The sequence below is a fragment of the Oncorhynchus kisutch genome, linkage group LG21 (assembly GCF_002021735.2).
Source record: "Oncorhynchus kisutch isolate 150728-3 linkage group LG21, Okis_V2, whole genome shotgun sequence".
Classification (NCBI taxonomy): Eukaryota; Metazoa; Chordata; class Actinopteri; order Salmoniformes; family Salmonidae; genus Oncorhynchus; species Oncorhynchus kisutch.
The window spans coordinates 15,248,441-15,271,964 of record NC_034194.2 but is presented as its reverse complement, the minus strand read 5'-3'; the positions used below and the strand labels follow the sequence as shown (position 1 = coordinate 15,271,964).

At 41.1% G+C, this 23,524-nt stretch overlaps 2 protein-coding genes across 20 annotated transcripts in view; both read right to left on the bottom strand.

Annotated features, from left to right (window-relative positions):
* LOC109866705 (TGF-beta-activated kinase 1 and MAP3K7-binding protein 2) overlaps positions 1-5,181 on the bottom strand; it is a 70,075-nt gene extending 64,894 nt beyond the window's left edge. For 14 of the 16 annotated variants that reach the window (XM_020455498.2, XM_020455501.2, XM_020455505.2 and 11 more), the window contains exon 1: positions 4,858-5,181. The gene's annotated coding sequence lies outside the window, so the exon portion shown is untranslated. The remainder of the gene's footprint in view (positions 1-4,857) is intronic. The other 2 variants (XM_020455504.2, XM_020455507.2) reach the window with 1 other exon arrangement.
* Positions 5,182-13,931: 8,750 nt separating this feature from the next.
* Positions 13,932-23,524, bottom strand: part of cdk19 (cyclin dependent kinase 19) — a 63,499-nt gene continuing 53,906 nt past the window's right edge. For 2 of the 4 annotated variants that reach the window (XM_031800392.1, XM_020455175.2), the window contains 3 exons: positions 22,707-22,946; positions 19,107-20,409; positions 13,932-18,980 (listed from right to left, as the gene is read on the bottom strand). In XM_031800392.1, coding sequence (XP_031656252.1) covers positions 20,293-20,409; positions 22,707-22,946 — 357 coding nt within the window. In that variant the 3' untranslated portion in view covers positions 13,932-18,980; positions 19,107-20,292. Of the gene's footprint in view, positions 18,981-19,102; positions 20,410-22,706; positions 22,947-23,524 lie in introns of all 4 variants that reach the window. The other 2 variants (XM_031800393.1, XM_020455174.2) reach the window with 2 other exon arrangements.

Below are 23,524 nucleotides of genomic sequence, written 5' to 3'. Positions count from 1 at the left end.
TCTGTGGAGAAAACCTTCCAGAAGGACAACCATCTCTGCAGCACTCCACCAATCAGGCCTTTATGGGAGAGTGGCCAGACGGAAGCCACTCCTCAGTAAAAGGCACATGACAGCCTAATTGGAGTTTGCAAAAAGGCACCTGAAGACTCTCAAATCATGAGAAACAAACATTCTCTGGTCTGATGAAACCAAGATTGAATGCTTTGTCCTGACTGCCAAGAGTCACGTCTGGAGGAAACCTGGCACCATTACCTACAGTGAAGCATTTTCAGTGACAGAGAGACTAGTCAGGATCGAGGGAAAGATGAACGGAGCAAAGTACTGAGAGATCCTTGATAGATCCTTGCTCCAGAGTGCTCAGGTCGTCAGACTGGGGCGAAGGTTTACCTTTCAACAGGACAACGACCCTAAGCATACAGCAAGACAACGCAGGAGTGGCTCCGTGACAAGTTTTTTGAATGTCCTTGAGTGGCACAGCCAGAAAAAAAAACACGGGGCCTAACATTAGCTAGATAGCTAACTAGCCGCTAGGAGATAGTCAAGTCATGCCATTGGAGGAGTGGTTGAGTGACTGACTTTTTCCCCTCATATTGTTTTTCGGTAGCTATACACAGCTAGAGATGGAGATGTTATTTGGTTTGCTAGCAAGAACTTGAACGACTGTTATTCAGTTAGTATATCTCTTGCATTTACATAATCCCTCTGGCTATCTACTCTGATTTCAGAGCACTCTCATCTGAGTGTGCCAAAGCGCAGAATAACTGATGAATGTATGCAAGACAGTAAACGCAGGCAAAACAATAGTTAGTCACGGATACTCTAGAATCTAGAGTCTAGATAATATGTTAACAGCCTAGCTAACCGGCTCTGCTAGGATGAGTAAAATGGTCAGAGTGAGGTGTTCTCTCATTTGTGTCTGGAAGCAGCTAGCTAGCAAGCTACAATTTCCCATCGTTTATCAGTGCAATTTTGACAGCCAACTACAAGCTGAAAAAGTTTGAGAGGGTTTATCTAGTGTTCCTTAAGTATATTTTAGCTCATCTTGTGCTGGCTAGCATTAATTGTTCTTGTTGTTGTTGAAGTGCATAACTGAGGGAGACAGAGCCTACCTTTTCATGGTTGTTTGATCAATAGTTCCCAAATGTAAGAGGACTCCTGTGGTATGTACACATTTGCAAAAATCCATTCAGGTGTATTTGTGGCTTTTGGCGAATGCGTTCTAATGATCTAAAGGCGCGCTGTTGCAATTTCCTGTAAACACACAGAAGGCTAAAGAAATTTGGCTTGGCCCCTAAGACCCTCACAAACTTTTACAGATGCACAATTGAGAGCATTCTGTTGGGCTGTATCACCGCCTGGTACAGCAACTGCACCGCCCGCAACCGCAGGGCTCTCCAGATGGTGGTGCAGTCTGCTCAACGGATCACCGGGGGCACACTGCCTGCCTTTCAAGAGACCTACAGCACCCAATGTCCGAGGAAGGCCCAAAAGATCATCAAAGACATCAACCACCTGAGCCATGGCCTGTTCACCCCGCTACCTTACAGCTTCTATCTCAAGGCCATCAGACAGTTAAATAGCTCTCACTAGCCAGCTACCACCCGGTTACTCAACCCTGCACCTTAGAGGCTGCTGCCCTATATGCATCGACATGGAATCACTGGTCACTTTAATAATGGAACACTAGTCACTTTAATAATGTTTACATACTGCTTTACTCATTTCATATGTACATGTATATACTGTATTCTATTCTACTGTATTTTAGTCAATGCCACTCAGACATTGCTCGTCCTAATATTATTTTACTTTTAACTTTCTGTGAATTGTTAGATACTACTGCGCTGTTGGAGCTAGGAACTCAAGCATTTCGCTACACCTGCAATAACATCTGCTAAATATGTGTTTGTGACCAATACATTTGATTTGAAAGTGAATAATGGCAAGCCTGTGTGGCAATGGCTTGTTTGCATAAAGGCCTACTGTAGCTCTGGTTGGCTATGGTGCACCAGTCTGCGTAGACTCCGGTCCTGGACAAGACATATGTTTTTATTACGTTTTATTTACTGCAGTGTCTATTACTTGTCCAAACGCACGGCCGTGTTCCCACTCCATATTGATATAGAATTTTCACAAATGCCTTATTATACGTAATTCCCAAACATTCTACGAATTTATGAAAACGTGAAAATTATCTAAGTGATCGCTTGTCAGACATTTTTAAAGAAAGTGTCATATTCTTCCTGGGGGTGTATATGAACAGATTTTAATACGATTTCAGGTTGGTAAAATGCTGTCATTTCCACTTTAAACCTATCCAACAATGTTATGAATTTCACAGAAGACAATAACAATAGGTCAGCCAGGTCTGAGTTCATGTAGGCTGTTAAATCTAGCCTAGCTAGGCTACTTCAACATGAACTAGTCACAAGCTGCTACAACAAGAATTGGGATAAAAATCTTTTGACCTGAGAACTAGAACAAAAACAGTAGCTAAATGGAATAAAATGTTCTGAATTGAGGGAAGTTTGAGTTATATCAAGAGGCACCCAGCCATGGATTTGTAAACATTATTTTGCTTAGCTAGCTCACTAACATTAGCATAACTAGCTACTTCAGTACAAAAATATGTTTTTGCTGTTATTTATTTTTTACATTTAACTAGGTAAGTCAGTTAAGAACAAATTAGTATTTACAATGGCGGCCTACCGGGGAACAGTGGGCTAACTGCCTTGTTCAGGGGCAGAATGACAGATTTTTACCTTGTCGGCTTGGGGATTCGATCCAGCAACCTTTCGGTTACTGGCCGAATGCTCTAACCAGTAGGCTACCTGCCTCCCTTATTTAAAGAAAAGCCTGGCAATGTATTTATAGTTAAACTTTCCGTACATTTTCCTTCAGTATTGTTGCTTAAAGCTGCACGCACATGGGAGTTTTGAAACAGACAGCGCTACCAACGGGTCGCTGCCACCGGGTCATCACTAGTTACCCCAGTCACAAGGTCAAAAACCCACCTATTTCTACCATTTCTCTTCTTACAATCTGATTTGAAACCTAACCCTAACCTTAAACGCACTGCTAATCTTATGCCTAACCGTTAAACTATGACCAAAAAGCAAATAGTTGTTTCATTAATTTTTACGATATAGCCAATTTTGACTTTCTGGCTGTGGTGAAGAAAGAAAAGAAGATGCGATTAACTGTGTCAAACAACATTTTACTGCAATAAAAATGTAATACTTTGGCAGTCCTAGTTTGAAGAGTATATTGTTTTCAACAATATGTATAAAAAAATGAATAAGTTAAATAAAAAAAGGATACTTTTGAGATATTCATATTAATATTTTGGAGGTTGAATAAATTAATTGTATTTCAGAATCTAGACATACTCCAAATTTGAGAGAACACTATAAGGAGTATAGACACCACGATGTTGTCTGTATCATGTACTGTTCACAGAACATAGGGTCTTACATGAGGTATGTATAGGTCTAAAAAGGGTTACTTTGATCATGATTTTCAAAAAAAAATGGTTTGTGATAGAAAAGTAAAAATCATGTCAAACATCCTTTATACCAATTGAGATTCTATGTGAGAATTGCCAGAACAACCTGAGATACCCTAAATATTTGCAGGCTGTCCTGGCATGGAATCACCCTATAATTGTATCAACATTTACGAACAAGGTTAGTCATGTGTTAAATCCACCCCTACACATGCTCCCCTGCACCTATACATATGAAAGCTGTCAAACCTTTCATCTGAAATTCTCCTGGATGGACATTTAAATGAAGAGCTTGGTCAAGTCTGCTCAGATGATCAAACTAACTAACATTCACTAAAATGATCTGTATCAAACAAACAAATATAAATCCAATAGAATAACATACACATTAACATATAGCCGAATGTGTAAAAAACATAATTCATTTCCATTGTATAGAAGGGAAGGTGAGAGTACAGGACAGGCTACTTTTAGTTTAATTGCGTTTGACTCATCAAGGTAATTCGATTCGTGCATCAATACAATTCATATAATGTAGGCTAGTCTACAGGAGACTTTCGATTAACCTACTTATTATAGGTTGGGCCTGTGCTATGTCATTTGGTACTCCTAGTTAATACGTCTCTAGGCAATATTTGGAGAAGGCCCATCAATGCAACGAAAGGAAAGACAGTCCATCATAATCGCAAAGCAGTGTTTTGTGTGTAACACGTTTAAGGTTAGATGCTGGAACTAAATTGTAACACAAAGTGTTACTTTTTCGAAGCATCGAACGTCACCGTAAATTACCAGCAAAACTATCGCGACTTGCGAGCTGCTATGTTAGTTATCAAGCTAACTAACTTTTTGACAAGCGTAAAACTATTTCAAGGTTCTTTGAAGTTACAACACTTGATATAATCATATTGGCGTAGTAACTTAGTTGTGCTCTCAGAACACCATGGATGACGAGGTTTTTCAAGAAAACTCAATGGAAAAATGTAGCTACAGTGTAGCCTATAAGCTACAAAACATGCACGTCAGCTTTAAAATGTACGGTGGAACTATAAATGCAATGTACACAACTAAATGTTATTACAAATGTAATAACACATTCATGCTGGACACAACAAATCGCACATAGACTAAATAGCTCGCGAGATTGCCTACACCAGTTGCAGTCAAACACTTTTTCACACTTGAAAAGCCGACAGCCAGAACGTTTTTTCTGCGTTTTCTTTTTACCAGAGGGATGTGGAGTCGCACACGTATTTCGAGCATGTTAGCCGGGAAAGTGAGACCGAATTTTAATCTACAGTAACTAAACTATAACTTCAAACCACTTCTGGGCCTATTCTGAGGCATTCGCTTACCGTCTCCGCCGCCGCTCCCCGGGCCACCTTCAACACCCGAGACACAGCCACCGAATCTCCACAGGGCCGTGGTGCTGAAAGAAGAGCGGAGGGAGGGGGGTGACTTCGTGAACGGAGTTTCTACGGCACTCTGGACTTCTCTGTTTAGACTCGAGTGGGGGGTTACTACAGCCCCCCGCTGTTTCAGAGACACGGGAATTATTTTTGACAGCTCTTCTTCTTTACCCCCTCTACTCCCACTTTATTTTCTCTTTTCTTTTCTTACGTCCAACAGACACCAATCAAAATACTGTCACAGAATATGGCGGCTGCATATGCGAGCGCCTATCGCGAGACTATTTTTTTCTCCTAGGGGAAAGTTTTGTTAGGGGAGAGGAAGTATGATTGCTACATGCTTTGTAGAAGCAGACGCAGGCAGAGAATGAAACGTTTGTGGTAACCGGTAATGTTATTTGAAGGGAAACTGTCAACAGGCGTGTGGAAGAAATACAGGTGGGGTGGTAGAGGGTGCTTGATAGGTCTATGTCTAGTAATCTCAACTACTGAGAAAGTTAGGTTACAATAGTTCCAGTCACCTACAAAATGATTGACAATTATTGTAGGTGACTGCACCCTTGATAAAGATAAGAAGAAAATACAGAATAAAATAAATAATACAGAACTGAGCTATATTGTAGGCAACAACAAAAAAATATGACGTTATTTTATATTATATTACTAGAATTGATCATAGTAATAGATTTTTTTTCATAAGTAATAAGTTATTGGCACTGTTATGGAATAGTTTGGCAGCCCCATGCATCTCAATATAAGAATATTAGCAGGCTGGTTAATCGTTTTCATAGCAGCACCCCTAAATATTCTTATAAACTAAATAAAACAACAAAAGGCCTCATGGCCACCAAACCAATGTGCATTAACATTCTATATTTTGGTCAAAGCAATAAAACTAGGGCTATACAAAACTTAGAGAAATGTTGGGGTTAAGTGGGTTAAAATCTTCAGAGAAATCACAGAGACTGCACAGAGGAACATGTAAAAATGCAGAATTTTGGCACTTTAGCAAGTCTTAATTCATATTAAAAATCAGATGTATTGAATTGTCCATGTGTTCTATATTAAAGGGCACTTCAATTAATATAACATGCTTTTAAAATGCAATATTGGTGCACAATTTCTACATAAAATATAAAAGGGACACAAAAGGGACTTGTGGAATGACCCACCTGCTGTAAAATATGGTGGTGAATATTTAACGTTATGGGGCTGTTTTGCTTCCACTGATCCTAGAACCCTTGTTAAGGTCAAAGGCATCATGAACTCTACCAAGTACCAAGACTTTTTAGCCAAAAACCTAGTTGCCTCCGCCAGGAGGATGAAACTTGGCCACAAATGCATCTTCCAGCAAGACAATGAGACCAAGCACAAAATCAACATTTTGCAATGGCCATCTCAATCTCCTCAATCTCCGGACTTGAGCCACATTGAAAACCTGTGGTTTGAAATGAACAGGGCAATCCATAGCACAGACTGGAGGATCTGGAAAGGTTCTGTATGGAGGAATGGTCTAAGAGCCATCCCAATGTGCTCTCCAATCTCATTAAACATGATAGAAAAACGCACAATGTCGTTATTCTTGCAAGGGAAGGGTGCATAAAGTATTGAAAACAGGGGTGCCAATACTTTTGGGAGAAAAAGTATTAGTTGTTAAGCAAAATCTTTTTCTCTGAGGAATTGTATTAGTATAAAATAATATAATTTTCTAATTTTTTGGAGCATGTATAGCTCAGTATTGTAACTATTTATATTATACTCTTTTTTTGCTCATCTTTATCAAGGGTGTCAATTATTTTGAAGGTGACTAGACTCTTAGAAAAAAAGGGTTCCAAAATGGTTATTTGCGGAGGGATAGGGTTCTACCAAGAACTGTTTTCATCTGAATAACCTTTTTTTTTTGGAAAACAAGGGTTCTTTGTAAGGCAATGGGTTCTAAGAACCGTTTTGGAAGAAAGGGTTCTTGAATCATTCTCCGTAAGGCAAGAAGGATTCTTTGGAAGACAAGAATAATTCTTTGGAAGGCCAGAAGGGTTACATAGAACCCTTCTTAATCTGAGTAAGCTTATTTATTGTTTTTTTTTTTCTTTATTTTAAATAGTGCCTCAACATTAGGGTTTACCTCAGTGTTTAAACTTTAATATCAGGAGTTTGAGTAATCTGATACATTTAAAAAGATGTGAGAATGTTTAAAACGACCCATTTTATGAGAATATTTGTGCATGTGTCTGGTATAGCCTTAATCATTTTACATATACAGTACTGACATAGTTTATTTATTTGCCATTCTTTATGACTTTCAAATTAGTATTTTCTGTGATTTTATTGAGCAGAGAGTAGGAGATTAGAAGGAAATTAGTGAACCAGCAGTGTATTGTGTCGTTTACAGCAAATTGGACAGTTTTACCTGTTATTGACTTTTTCGTTGTAACATGTCTAGTGTTGATTGTGAGTTCAAGTGGAACTGACAGTGTTTGAACTACTTTGCAGATATGAAACAAACAGACAACCATAATATCAGTCAAAAATATACAATTCCCAGTTTATGCTACAAAATCTACTTTATAAGGTTTAAAAAATAGGTTCTATTTGACAAAACATTTCATGACGTAGAGTAAGGCATTGTTGGCGGAATAGATGGATGCAGTTTAATAAATGTATTTGTGATCCAACAAATATTGCTATCAGGTTGTAAATCACAGCTGGCCTGGTACATTGTTTGCTTTCTCTAGCCATTCAGTGTGCACTGTTTCAGTTTCAATTACTCAATATTTTGGACAAAAATGGACGAATGTAGCTAACTAAGGCTGGGAATGTCAATACACTCAAATTAGTCAGAACAATGATCACAAGTCGGTCATAACGTGGCTAATATGCTAGCCTATTTATTTATGAGGCTATTTATTTAGCATGCTAAAAACACAGAACCTTAGGTAGCTAGCAAGCTGCTAGGAGGTTGTTATGCAATCGAGGCCGTTGAGAGGAGGATGGCTCATAATAATGGCTGGAATAGAGCAAATGGGATGGCATCAAACACATGGAAACCATGTGCTTTATGTATTTGATACCATTCCACCAATTCTACTCCAGCCATTACCACAAACCGTCCTCCCCAATTAAGATGCCACCAACCTCCTGTGATATGTCATTGGAGGAGTGGCCGACTTTTCCCCCCATATCGTTTTTCTGTGGCTACAGCTAGAGATGCAGGCGTCCTTTGGTTAGCTAACAAGAAATGTGAATCACTTTGCTAGCTAGCTATGCTCAACTTGTACGTCTGTTAACCAGAGTTAGCATATCTCTTAGTTGTCAATCAAATGGATTTGGCATCGATCAAATGGGCTGGAAGGCAAGTTCCCATTCAGTTGTCAAAACGTGTGTTGGACAGGCATGCATTGGCAGGCAAGATGTAGAAGGGAGAAGAAGCTACTATCGTTTATCAGTGCAATTTTGAAGACAAAAGTTTGAGAGGGTTTCCCTCGTTATCAACAGTTCCCTCGTTAGCTTTTAGCTCATCTAGCCCTGGCTAACTTTAATTGTTGATCTTGTTGTTGTTGATGTGCATAGGCAACTGAGGGAGAGAGCCTACCTTAAAATTCTAAATTAAATAGCTAAATAATCCATAGTATGACCATCTTAAAACAATTCCATACGTCAGTTTAGAATAATACACTCATAATATGAACAAAAAAAGGTATCCAATAGACAGAACAGATTGGATTTTTTTTTAAACAGCATGTCCATGATAACAGCTGGTGGACTGCCATACTAGAGCTGGGAGCCAGTAGGAGGTCAGTATGGACATGTGGGTGGTCACTGTGTGTGTTTGCCATGAAGAGAGGAGTTCTGGGGGAGGGAGACCTACAGTAGAGCAAGAAAAAAAACGACTAGGTTCTAGCATCCCTGTGTTCGGTGTAGGATTTAGAGGTTATTCATATAGTACAAAAATAACTTACTCTACTGTAAGTCTGTGTTATTTCTGTAGGTATTTGTGTGAATTTCTATACTTATTGATCGCCATCCCATTCCTCATTAGGCTTACCACCATCACATTATATTATGGAGTGAGAGCATTCCCACTACAGAGATGGAACAAAACTATTCAGTGTTAACAACAACTTTAATGACATGCCAACTCTCCCCCAATTGAACTGGGAAGTGGAAGTGAGGATTTAACATTCCTGGTACCTGTCATGGTTAATTAAGACATGTGGGAGTGAGGAGGAAGTGGATAGGGTTGTGTGACTCATTCATTAGGGGTCACTCTGAGCAATCAACCAGTCTTTGTAGGGGAGTGTTTATACGGCATCATTCACACATTGGGCTTGTTCGACTTCAACTACCAACTGATTGATTTACAAATCACTATGCGTCATAAATAACTACTCATTATTAGTAGTCAGTCACAATTTACTCACCATGCATCACAGATGTCATGCTCTCCAACACGGCCCTCACTCCATTGGGGATCATGGATGGCCAGCTATGACAGGACTGGGAGTTACACTTAATACATCATCATACACTGTGTCACTGGGTTCACCCTCCTCCATTACCAAGAGATTGTAAATACACAGAACAGGTCCTCCTGGGTGAAACTACTGTTTCCACTTTCTGGGTGCTCTGTATGTGCTGTTCATTGTCATTTAGTCAGCCCTCACTGTTAAATTGGATGGTTCAATATGTCTGTCAAGACACCATAAACAGGTGTCCCATTTAAGTTGTTTTATTGATGTGGACCGAGTCTCTTACTGGGTTGCATTAACCCACACGTGGGGTAAGTGAAAAACAGACGTTTCCTTGTGAAAAAGGATGGCACATTTGTTCTTCAGTGGACTATGTGGAAACATATGGCATCTCATGTGTCTGCGTAATGCAGTGACTCACACACACACTCACTCAGTCTTACACATAGACATTTATTTTTTAACCTTTGTTTAACTAGGCAAGTCAGTTAAGAACAAATTCTTATTTTACAATGACTGCCTACCCCGGCCAACCCCTCCCCTATGCTGCGCCGCCCTATGGTGTGCCGCCCTAAGGGACTCCCGATCACAGCCGGTTGTGATATAGCCTGGGATTGAACCAGGGTCTGTAGTGACGCCTCTAGCACTGAGATGCAGTGCCTTAGACCACTGCTCCCTCCGGGAGCCACACACACACACACACAAACACAGACTGTGGCCCATGCTATCTGCACAGAATGTGATCTGCGTGATATACACATGGGGGGTGAGGACTCAGAGATACTCAGTGTGTATGTCAAAGGGGAGGGGCAGTCAATGAGTCATCAAAAGATATGTATTTTTTGAACTTCCCAAAAACGTCCAATAACTTAACATTATTTTGGATAGGAATTTTATGAAGTGTCTTTGTCTCATTCTCCAAGTGCCATGTGTGGGATAGAGGTAGACACTGGACAGGGTGCATTGGCACCTCCCAGTCAAACATCAAGAGGGAAAGGGGTGGCCCTGGTCATACTCCCTGGCCATCGCCCTGGCCGTCACCTTGCCTTGGGTCAAAGTGAAGAATATTTCACAGAATGTCATAAGGAGCTTTACACTGTTACCAAATCCCTTCCTTCTCATGCACATGCTGTACTGATCTTCGAGCACATAGATTATCACAGTGACAACTTGATAGGGGGAAAGAGGGGAGGAAAAGTGCAGCTCATGCCAAAAAATAAGACTGTTTGCAGACCAAAACAAAGCCACGCCACTGCATGTGCAGCGCGCTCCTCAGATAGGCTTCCTGGGAAACAAGGCCGGCCACCCACATTCCTGGCATGGAAAGAGGCGCTTTTCTCACGGTCTGAGGACAGCCTGCCTGTCTTGGGTCAACAGTGGTGATTTAGTTTGCAGCGGTTGCGGGTCTCCACTCATTGTTCTGCTCCGAGCAAACTTTAGGCGCCCAATGTGCCTATCCAGTGTCCACTGACCTTGCAGCAGGTATAGTTTCCCTACTACAAACAAGTGTGAAACAAGGCTTGTGGAGGAGCGTACTTAGGCGGCAGGAGGGGTTGTGTGTGTGTGTCTTAGGGGGAGGCGAATGGGGAGGTGAGGACAGGAATGTTACCCAGTCCTCTTCAGGGATCAGCAGCATGAGGGGATGTTGGGCGGGACATTCTAAGCACAGAGAAACTGTTATTCTCCTTTATGAGTTTTACAGAGCACTGACAGTAATTATAGGTACAGGGAGAATTTGCGCTCCATATTGGTTTTCAGTTTCTAAACAAGCAATTATATGCTTACTAATAAGTGTTGTTATAATAATATAACAAGTTATACTGTAGCATTGTTGAATACTTGTTTCTGATTGTCTTGAAGGACATTCTGGAGCGTACATTATCTAAGTGATAATACAGTGCCAGTATATCCTATAAACACGTCTTTGAGGGCATTATTACTTTAATATAACGGGTTACCAACATATTCAAATAATATTTTTATTTAAACAATTATTTTGATTAATTGATTCATGCTATTTCATCCTTCCACAATATATAGTCAGTGGATTGCGCAGTCAGATGGAACAGAGTAAATAGGCATTTCAACATCATAGCTTTAGCTGGTGGTAACTTGTGAAATTGACACCGAATGGAATGGGGTTTAAAACAATCAGCATCCAGGATTAGACCCACCCATTGTATAATTCCCTATAATGCACAGTATTCAATCGCTATAGTTCATTCTTGTTGGAGCTGCTTTTGAGAGCAAAGGTCGAATTGAAAAAGTTGTTGGCATTGTTGAATTCGGTTTTCATAATGGCAAGCTAGGACTGATGGTTTGGTTAGCTAAACGACCAAGTATGTTTGTTTACCACGGCAACTATTGTACTGTAGCTATGCAGTTAACCTGCTAGCTACTTCAGTGGATGTTGAACACAATTCTAGCGGCAAATGTGTTACATTTGGTATAAAAGTGATAATCAACTCGGGCTATATGCGCTCTCCGTAAAGTAATGCAACTCTGTGGAAGGTCAGTTCACTCCGGTAGCGCGTCGTGGAACACACCTTCCAAGTCCTCCATTATTTTCCATAGAACGCATAGACCCTCGTTGATTATCCCATACATATGACCAAATATCTAGGCAAATCCAATTTGATGAATTTGGGTTTTAATTCAACAGTTGTGAACTGGTTTCTAAAATCTTTGTTCATATGTCAGTTTTAACCAATAAATGAATTGTAAGACTTTGCAGCTTAATTGGGTGTTTTAACGTTTCTGTTGTCAAACGTAGCCCTACCTACCAAGCAGTGCTGTGCTTCTTTAAACAGTAGAGTTGAGTGGTTTAAGGGCTGAGATCCGGACCTAGATATGCTGCTCTCCCCCATCACAGTCAGCCTGACCCTCTGTAGATCAGCCCAGCATTCCTCTCTCCCAACCTTTAGGGGTCTGAGGGAACACACTCACAACCACCACTGGCTTCTTCTGGAGAGGACACACAACCAGAAACCAACATCATCTCTCCCCTGGGATGTTCCCTGAGGCTCCTAGCTAGGCCCCATAGGGCTAGCAAGAACTTCCCCCAAATGAGGATGGAAAATTAGTCTCACTAGGTGACCTTTCCCTTTAGATGATTCCTTAGTCGGAGTTCAAGCAGTGGACACCACTTCCATAACTGATGCCCATGTGACTCCCTTAGAGCTTTCACTGATGCTGTAGCCTCTCCACTGGGGCTGAAAACACAGGTGTTTTACTATCTGTCTGCCTAATATGGGTCCCTGAGCCTCTATAACAGGGTCATGAGACAGCGAATAGGAGGAATTTGACCCATGTGTCCAGGGAGTCAGTGTTTGGCTGCTGTATGGGGAGTTGGTCACTGCTGTGCAACTCAGACATTTTCAGTCTCACTGGATAAAGAATCTGTAGGAAGACGCCAGGCAAGCAGGGCTGTGTGTGGGTGATGGGTAGGTGTGGCACAATAACTCAGCTTGGGAGGGGCACCTTGAGACAAATGGGATCACATCTGTGTTAATACATTCTGCGGAGAGCCCTTCGGCTCATACATTTCTCTAAGTGATAGGACGAGTAATACGTCAGGGTCCTGGGAGTTCACACGGGTGCTGCCTCAAATGGAACACTATTCCCTATTTAATGCACTATAAAGTAGTGCACTATAAAGTGAATAGGGTGCAATTTGGGACACACTTTGGTCCGTTCCTCATGGCTGCATGATTGATGATTGCTTGCCCTGCCTGCACTGGTCTCACTGTACAGGCTCCAGTGGCTTCCAGACAATAAAATGACCTTGAATGTGGCACCCATTTGACACATCTCATGGAATCCTGTGCAAATACATAACACAGTGTAGACAGTGAATGTGACAGGGCTTGATTTTAAATATACATTTTTAAATATTGAACTATAGAAAATCTTCATGAATAAAATGTATTTGAAACCAGTCATATCTTGCTCTTTCTCTCTCTAGGTGCTTGAAAAGGTACTGGGAGCTGGTTACAGGTAGAGAAATGAAAGCTGGTGAAATTTCGGGAAAAACACTGTATATTGTTACATTTTCACTTGCTTAGATAATAGTTTGTTCAAGCATGGCTTAAAATAATGTGTTTCAAAACACAGTCCAGTCAGACCATTAAATAGACCCCATCATGCCACCTGACTGGATTGCAGCTGGAAAATCATGCAGCTCACTTATGACACCCTGTGGCCAAGCAAGAGAACACCACCTACATTCTTCATCCGTGTTGCAAGGTGTCAGTCAGTCAGTGTTCCTGTGACCATAGTTGAGTATTTCAATATCCAGAAGTCAAGAAAATAAAAATCCTGTCAAATGTAAACCCTGGTTCCTCCCATTTGAGCCTTGCATTCCAATTGACCCAAGCATCCAAGTTAACATTATTTGGCTCAGAACAGCTCAAAACAAGACTAAGATAGATATAAATTGCTATGCCACAAGCCCCATGGATAAGATCCAATGACACAAAGATATCAGACAGTGTGGAACTGACACACAGCTGTTTACACTCAAACTCAGGACATTGGAATGAACCAGACATGCTATCTGAAGCAAAATAGATTTTATTATAATAGAGGATATTCACTGAGTATAAAACATTAAGATCACCTTCATAATATTGAGTTGCCTCCCCCCTTTGTCTCAGAACAGCCTCAATTCTTCGGGGCATGGACTCTACAAGGTGTCAAAAGCGTTCCACAGGGATGCTGGCCCATGTTGACTCCAATGCTTCCCACAGTTGTGTCAAGTTGGCTGGATGTCCTTTGGGTGGTGGACCATTCTTGATACATATGGGGAACTGTTGACCGTGAAAAACCCAGCAGCTTTTTAAAGTGATTGCAGTGGATTTAACAAGTCACATCAATAAGGGATCATAGCTTTCACCTGGATTCACCTGGTCAGTCGACGTCATGGAAAGAGCAGGTGTCCTTCATGTTTTGTACACTCGGTTTAAAATAAATATACGTGACTTTTTTCTCATTTAACAGTCATTTGTACAGTGAAATTAGGGCAACGTAGCTAAAACCATCTGAATAAATGTGTTATTTTTTATTTCCTGCACTGTGCTATTGCCTTACATGCCATGGAGCCAAAAGAGAATGTGGACCACAACATGGTGGAGCACTTCATGTCTTAATACAACTTAGGTTGCATCCCAATGTAGTGCACTGCATCCCAAAGTGGTGCACTATGTAGTAAATAAGGTGCCATTTGGGATGTACCCCTTAGAGATGAGGAGGGCTCCTTGACGTAAACATGCACAAACAATTATGTTGCTTTTTGTCTTTCTGTGAGACTTGAAATTGCATGCTCTGGTTAAATGGGTAAATTGGTTTCATATTGGAGGACAGAGAGCACCACGCCACATGCACAAGAGACCTAAACCGCTTCTCAGAAGCCATTTTGAAGTATCACAGGAGCACTTTGCAAATGGGAGTGTCTGTCTTTCTGTACAGACTGTTGAGAGGGGGGGAGGATAAGTGCTTAAATTCTGGATTGGAAAAGGGAGGTACATGCAACACTAGTAAAAGGAGAACGTGAAGAGGTACAGACCTAGAGGTGCACTATCATTCATATGTGTATTCATTACTAGTGTGTATCTTTAGGATGTCCACACAACAGGCAAGAAGTCCTAAAAAAGCTTTGTCTGGCATAAAGCTTTTATACAACCTCCATATCTTTAGTGTCTAAACAAAACATGAAATACTTTTTATTTACCACTAAATACTTCAGCTAATAACAGTGCATTCAAAGAAAATGATCATATCAATGTTTCAATGAGAAATTATTAACATGTGTTTATGTACAGCATTTTAGGACAATATTAATTAGAATAGAAAATGTAAAATCATCCTACGCTGTACTTTTTGCAGTCATTAAATTAGAGATGGGACATATTGAACTCAAATTTGATATTTAACCGCTTGAGGTCATTTTGAAAATAACAGATCCTACATTTTTAGATGACAACAGCACAACAAATACAGAAACAAACTCCAATGTAACTCAAAGGTATTAACAGATCAGAAAGTATAGGACAAGGAGAAATAAACACAATCCTGAACATCCCATCATGTGTTGGCAATTTTAAACATAAACACTAAAAAGGCACTGTCCACACGTTAAAAAATGCCTTGTTTCAACCCTGTCAAACTGAGGAGTTTGTGCTGATGTGAGAGAAAGTCCCTGGACTCTATAGACTGAATGTTGCATCACAACAGTATCCAACTAGATTCATTATTTCATATGTTTTTATAGAGAATAATTTCCTTTGAAAAAAACTAGGAGCTATCAAGTTGACAAGCAGGTTTATGGTAGATTGGTTATTGGAGTAATTCAGGCTCTGTTGGACAGAGGTGCCCGTCTATATCTAGCTTAGTGTATGCGTCATTAAGGCAAGAAGCGGAAAGCTCTAAAACATGGGTATTATTCATATATACTGTATATACACAGTGCCTTCAGAAAGTATTCACACACCTGGACTTTTTCCACATTTTACAGTGTTACAGGCTGAATTTAAATGGTTTCCATTTAGATTTTGTTGTCACTGGCCTAGACACATTACCCCATAATGCCAAAGTGGAATTATGTTTTTTGAAATATTTACAAATTAATTACAAATAAAAAGCTAAAATGTCTTGAGTCAATAAGTATTCAACCCATTTGTTATGGTAAACCCAAAATAATTTGAGTAAAATATTGCTAAACATGTCACATAATAAGTTGCATGGACTCACTCTGTGTGCAATAATAGTGTTCAACATGAGTTTTGAATGACTACCTCATCTCTGTACCCCACACATACAGATAATTGTAAGGTCCCTCAGTCAAGCAGTGAATTTCAAACACAGATTCAACCACAAAGACCAGAAAGCTTTTCCAATGCCTCGCAAAGAAGGACACCTATTGGTTCGCAAAGAAGGTCACCTATTGGTATATGAAAAAACAAAACAAGAAAACAGACACTGATTATCCCTTTGAACATGGTGAAGTTATAATTTACACTTTGGATGGTGTATCAATACGCCCAGTCACTAAAAAGATAAAGGTGTCCTTCCTAACTCAAGGAAACCGCTCAGGGATTTCACCATGAGGCCAGAGGTGACTTTAAAACAATTAGAGTTTAATGGACGTGATAGGAGAAAACTGAGGATTGACCAATAACATCGTAGTTACTCCACAATAATAACCTAATTAACAGTGAAAAGAGGGAAGCTTGAACAGAATCAAACCTATCCCAAAATATGCATCCTGTTTGCAACAAGGCACTAAAGTAATAAAACAGCAAAAAAAAATTGCAAACCAATTAACTTCTTGTCCTGAACACAAAGTGTTATGTTTGGTGCAAATCCAATACAACACATTACTGAATACCACTCTCATTAGCATAGTGGTGGCTGCATCATGTTATGGGTATGATTGTAATCGTTAAGGACTGGGGAGTTTTTCAGGATATAAAAAATAAACAGAACCTAAAACACAAGGCTTAATCTACACTGGAGTTCCTTACCAAGAAGACAGTGAATGTTCCTGAGGGGCCGAGTTAGTTTTGACTTAAATCTACAAAAAAAATAAAAAATGGAATGACCTGAAAATGGTTGTCTAGCAATGATCAATAACCAATTTGGCATAGCTTGAAGAATTTAGAAAATAATAATGGGTAAATATTGTACAATCCAGATGTGTAAAGCTCTTAGAGACATACCCAGATAGACTCACAGCTGTAATCGCTGCCAAAGGTGCTTCGACAAAGTATTGGCTCAGGGGTGTGAACTTATGTAAATTATATATTTTTGTATTTCATTTTCAATAAATTTGCTAACATTTCTAAAAACATTGCATCTCAGTGCTAGAGGCATCACCACAGACACTGGTTCGATTCCAGGCTGTATCACAACCGGCCGTGATTGGGAGTCCCATAGGGCAGTGCACAGTTAGCCCGCGTCGTCCGGGTTAGGGCTTAGCAGTCATTGTAAATAATAATTTGTTCTTAACTGACTTGTCTAGTTAAATAAAGATGAAATAAAAATCAAATAAATACATGTGTTATTGTGTGTAGATGAGCGAGAAGAAAAATATATATATTTCAGCCATTTTGAATTCAGGTTGTAACAACAAAATGTGGAATAAGTCAAGGGGTATGAATACTTTCTGAAGGCACTGTATATGGAAACAATACATATGATTGTATAATGTATACTATATATATATGCATTCTTTTCTTTCTTAACAATATTTCATTTAGAGTACAATTTACAGTGCTGTAAGAAACAAGTGAATGCCTTCTTCAATTACAATATTCAACATTAGATTTACAATAAGGAATGGATATCCCAATCATTTTCAAAACCACAAGATAACTGAACTGCATGCTTTCATAGTAAAACTGAAGCATGGTGCAAGTGAAATCTTTTCTCTTTGATTTTGCATAGGAACTGTTTTGAGAGTTATTGTTGAATAATACTTTTGATACCTCGTTTGTGTGGAGATGAAAATTGAGAAACCGTCTCATTTATTCTTAATGCTCTTCAACTATACTTCAAATACATGCCATAGGGAGAGAAAAACCTTTTTGAATAGCTGCTGGTTTTGTTCCCGAGGAAAACACCACTGTTCTGGGAAGGCGGGTTGTTTAATCCACCGGGCCTGTGTGCCTACCAGACCATCGGGGAAATAGAAAAGAGAACCTCAAAACCGAACCAATACGTTGACATTGTATCAACACCAAAGAAACAGTCAATCAGACATGCAAAAACATTCTGGGCGACTGTTAGGAACTCATGTTGAACAAGGAGCAGTCCTTTTCGCTCATCTGGTCTTCTGGCGTTCACCTCAACACACATAAGATATACTGGAACTGTGATCCAGTGAGCTGGAAGTGCTGAGAAACACATCAGATATGTGTGAGGAGAGAGAGAGAGAAGGAGAGAGACATCCAGACGGCGGTCAACAGCAGAACTATCAATACGACGGGCTCTCGAAACCTGTTTGACTGAGCCGGAGATAATAGACCAATGCATCACTGACGATCTGTGCAGTATCACTGTCAGAAGCAAACAGCTTCACAGAGAGCAGTCTATCGGTTGGGAAAATACATGGTAGTACCTTGTACTGTGGCTGTGAATATTTGTACGATAGAAAACAGAATACGTCTCGCTCTCCTTTGGCAACAAAAGGACAGTGTTGATCATCATCAATATATACCAGTTGAACATGGCTGATGATTTTCGAACATCCCAAAAGGTCGTTATAATAGTCGCTAAAAGAAATTCACACATTTTCACCATTGCTGCAAAAGAGGTCCAGTTCTCTCAATGGCCAGTACATGTCAGTGTTTCTACACCCCTTCAGCAGTCACAGAACAAGCTAAAGTGGCTGCCTTATTCCATGTCCGTCTGTTTGGGCACACACAAACAGTACAGTTCCAGTCAACTCGTTTTCAAAGGATAAATACTATAAGAAACCACTTCTCTGCCTTGGTTTATACTCAGTGCGGCAACCAGCGGTGTGGAGTTGAAGAGGACGGGGCATAATAATTCACCCCAAATTTGTTCCAGCTCTTTGCAGATCCGTTCAGCAGTGCAATCCTTTGACTGAATAAGAGAAAATACAAACTGAAACTGTAAAGGGCAATAAATGTGAGAAGAAAAATGTAGAACATTACATTAACAACAACAACTAAAACTATCAGGCAGTAACAGTATCTGGAACATACACACTTTTGGCTTCCCAGTATGATGACGACGCACACCTTCGGTGACCTTCGGTGACGTCTGTGTCCGTGGTAAGATCCGTCAAGCAAAGGTGTCCACAAAGAGGTACCTCACACACTTAAACACTTCCGGCTTGAAATGAGATCGTTCAGATTCACCAACAAATGTTTCCTTGGTGGACACGACCGATGGTAAAGAGTAGCTTGGTAGTTGTAACCTGTCTGACGACAGGCGGTACCTAGAGTTGTTGGAGAGAATGAAAGATTACATAACTTGCTGCAGAAACATTTCCTTCCAATGCAGACTTTTAGACTACAAATCTAGACAAACAAAATGCCTAAAAGTAGAAAACCCTAAATATTAATATAACAAGATTAAAATAAATGGTGTATTTCATAGTTTTAAGACTTTCTCTTATACAAATGTGATTTCCAAGCCAACCGGAGAATAGGAGATTCTGTCTTGTTTTCTCAACAGGAAAGTGTTGGCTCATTTGATTTATTTTGCTTTGATTGTTATCTGTATATCATAGATATCCAGGGTAAATAAATGTACCGCGAAGGAAAGTGATGATAGTAAAGGGCTATTTTCCTTTGTCAATATCCAACAACATTGACAAAAACGTCAACGATCAAAGTAAACTTAAACTCCACTTCGCAAACAAGCAAAAAAAAAAGTGTCTTGTTAAATTAATAGAAAAGGGTGCTATATATATATAGGCAACACCTATATGAACAGAGCTGCAATTCTTCCTCTTGAAGAACATGTTTTTTGTAAGTGCTGTGATTCGTAGTCTTTGTGTAGTAGGCGTGTGTAGTCAGTTGCACCTGATGTGTTTTCCTTCTTATCTAGTATCAACAGATTTTGTCACTTAATAATAATAATATAAAATCTTGTCCGATGCCCTTAGGTGGCAGGGTTTGTTTTTGGTTCCTATGTTGAGTTTGCCTTCATATTGCAGTGCCCTCCGGTAAGTGTGAGGGCATTGGGTGGAAGTGAGGCCAGGGTCACTCTGTGTAGTAAGGCTGGCATGAAGGAGGAGAGAAATGACTGTTACGTTGTTGAAATGATCTGACACATGATGAGATCTGATCAGGATGAGGGTAGATAAGAGGTTATGCTAAGGTTTGAGGTCGAGGGTTAAGTTTGGGAGAGGCCCCTGCTGTTGATTTGGAGAGCAGTTCTCAGAGCCTCAGTAGCGGTGTGATTGGTGGGAGTACTGTGAGCTCTGCTGGGATGACGACGAGTATCCCTGGGACTGAGTGGAACCTTGGACGTTGCTTTGGTATCCAAGGCGGGAGCTGGAGTGCTGGAGAAGAGAAAAGAATGGAGAGGAAACAGTAAACCGTTGACAGCTAGAGACCCCTGTCATTAATTATTTATCAAGTCGGCACCACTGGAAAATACCATTGTCTATTTCAACCTCGCATGGGGTTTGAGAATAAATAATTCAATAACTGTACCTTGGGAGACCTTGCGGGAGGGGAATGACTTTTGTTGGCCATGTTTTCAATTGTAAAGCTGGCTGAATAATTTACAGATCAAGAATGAGTCCTATAAAACACATTGCCACAGATCTGTAGTGTTGATCAACATACCTCTGGCTTTCCACTGTTCTTTTTACTTGGCATCCAAAGATGTGGTATACTTCTCACCGATTTAGAACAGAATTAGCAAGAGACTACCAACCTAATTCGGAGCAATTTTACAGTGCCATGACAATTCTATATCCTAAACAGTATACTGTATATCATGCGACAGAGTAAAACCTGCTGCCTGTTTTGTTTCATGACGTAAAAACAGGACCGTTTCTTTGTGCTCTGTACTTTGCTCAATGATTCCTATGATTGCTTTTGTTCATCTGAATAAATAAATAATCTGGGGGACTGAGCCACCACATCAATAGAAGGGCTAACCACCCACCTTATACTACAGCTATAAAGAAAGCCGTCTCTGAATCAGATGACTGATTACGGACCGTGACTCACTCTAACCAGCTCAGACTGGGCCTAAGGCCAAATGTCCTAAAAAGGCAATAACAAAAAAAAAGGCAGAAGTCACTGGCCTTCAGATGAGAAACCCTTCTTCTGAGCCACCAGAGTGGCCCTGAGGACCTGCTGCTGGACTGGGGCCCAGGGGGCTTGGGTGGAGGGTGGAGGGGATGGGAGCAGAACGTGGCTGAAACTCCTGAAGTATGGAGACCTCGTAAAAATAAAAAAAATACTCCCATACATCTCTGACTACAACCCACACATCGCCACCTGTCTAGCAGTCTATCTATCCGCACTCACAGAGAGAGGGGGGGAGCGAGTGGTGCACATTGGGATACCATAGCCTCGGGGAGAGTGATCAATGAAGAGAAAATTAGGGCGCGGAATGTGACGCCACAGCAAGCTAGCTCTCTGTTCCACTCGGTCTGCCCATCCAGAAAGTAAGGGGATATTTATACATCTGTTCTGGTGAGTCTTGAATTTGAAGAGCCCAGCAGCTGTCCACATGCAACCTCAGCCCCCTGCTAAATATAGCCCAGTCAGTCAGTCAGTCAAGCAGCACCCCACACGGCACGGGCCAAGCCAGGAGACACCTCTGAACAGACTACAGTTGTGGTCCGGACAAGGTCAGGGAGGTCACCTTTATCTCACCTTCCTCATACGTAATAAGACTCTCTCTTCCTCTCTACCACATTCTCCACTCTGTCCCCTTTATCAGTCACTACTCCAGTCACCCGAGCCACGGACTGTTCACTCTGTTACCATCTGGCAGGCGGTATCGGAGTAGCTTCTTCCACCAGGCCATCAGACTGCTGAAAGGTTAAACCTAGCTATCTCCCTGCACAGACCTGCACCTTAGAGACTATCTGCACATTAGAGATGATTTGCATGGACTACCACACATCCAACCCTTACACACACACAGTCAACTCTGCTGTTCTAATACATACTATTGATTCCACTACCCACTTTATACACTGAGTGCACAAAACATTAAGGACACCTGTTCTTTCCATGACATAGACTGACCAGGTGAAAGCTATAACCCCTCCAACCTTGTGGAAAGCTTTAACCCCCCCCCCCCCCCCCCCCGCCCGCCAGAAGTTAGAGCAGGCGCCAAGACGGGGAACAACAGTGATAGGGCAGCACAATGTTTTGCTTACACCTTTATCAGCAGGCTAGTGCGAACTAGAGGAAGGACACTAATCATCCTGATATCACATGACCTGTATTCCCACTAGATAGCACAATGCTCCGCTCTGGTCTGAGTTGAGACTGTTGTGTCTTTTCACAAGTGTTGCACGTCCCTGACATCCCCTTCTGTACTTATCTTTGCTCTCTAGTCAAATCATCAATAAAGAAGCACTGGGTCCTTCGGGTCTCCCAAGTGGCTATATTGACATATGTTGACATTTTGAATCAATTACATTTGCTGACATTTGGATTAAACACATTTAAATCTCAACTCCAGATAATAAATGTAGGCATGCTCCTCAAAAGACAACCACAAGCGATCAACCATTGGTGACTGAAGCGATGTCTATGCCTTTCATCTCCTTTCAATCAAAATGGACAGTAACACTATGGATAAGTGTAAAGCTGTAAAAACTCTAACCTGGTACTCGGACTGGTGGATCCCAGTGCCGGAGGACGCCCCAGAGGGCCCGATCCGAGGTTTCTTGTTTGGGGGCCCCTGGTCCTGGCCGTGCTGGAGGCCTCCACCTTTGTTGGCTCCCGTAGCACCTGTGTTACCGTTGGTCTGGGCAGAGTTCTGTTGGGTGGAGGCTTGCTGGGTGCCGCTCTGCTGCTGGGCCTGGGCCTGGGCTGTCGTCTGCTGGTGCTGTTGGGCCTGGTTCTGATGGAGGACAAACACACACAAGTGTTCAGTTAGAGAAGGACACCCTGACAGGTTCCTTAGAGTATAACTGTTGTAATGTTGTAATCTGCCATTGTGCACCAACACACTCACTACAGTGTAGTCAGACATTCATACACAATGTACATAAGGTCACTATGGAAAATGCTCACTCAGAAAATGGCATCAAGGCAACATTGCTGTGCAACAACAGCCAAATGAACAATGTTTCACTGATCCATCATTGTCACCCTCCCCAATAGTTGGGAACTGGTTAGTACAGTATGTACCCAGTATTGTGGTCAGGGGTTTGTTTGCTCAGAGTCCTCAGCCCAGCTTACCACTTCTCAACCACAGGTGGGTGGCACCTGGCTGGAGTGGAATGGTATCAAATACATGGTTTCCATGTGTTTGATGTCATTCCATTCGCTCCGTTCCCACCATTATGAGCAGTCGTCCCCTCAGCAGCCTCCTGTGTTCTCAATCTATCCACAACCACAAGGCTGAGACATGTGAACTTTGGGGTCAGGAAAACAAGAGTGGTGTAAAGTACTTAAGTAAAAATACTTTAAAGTACT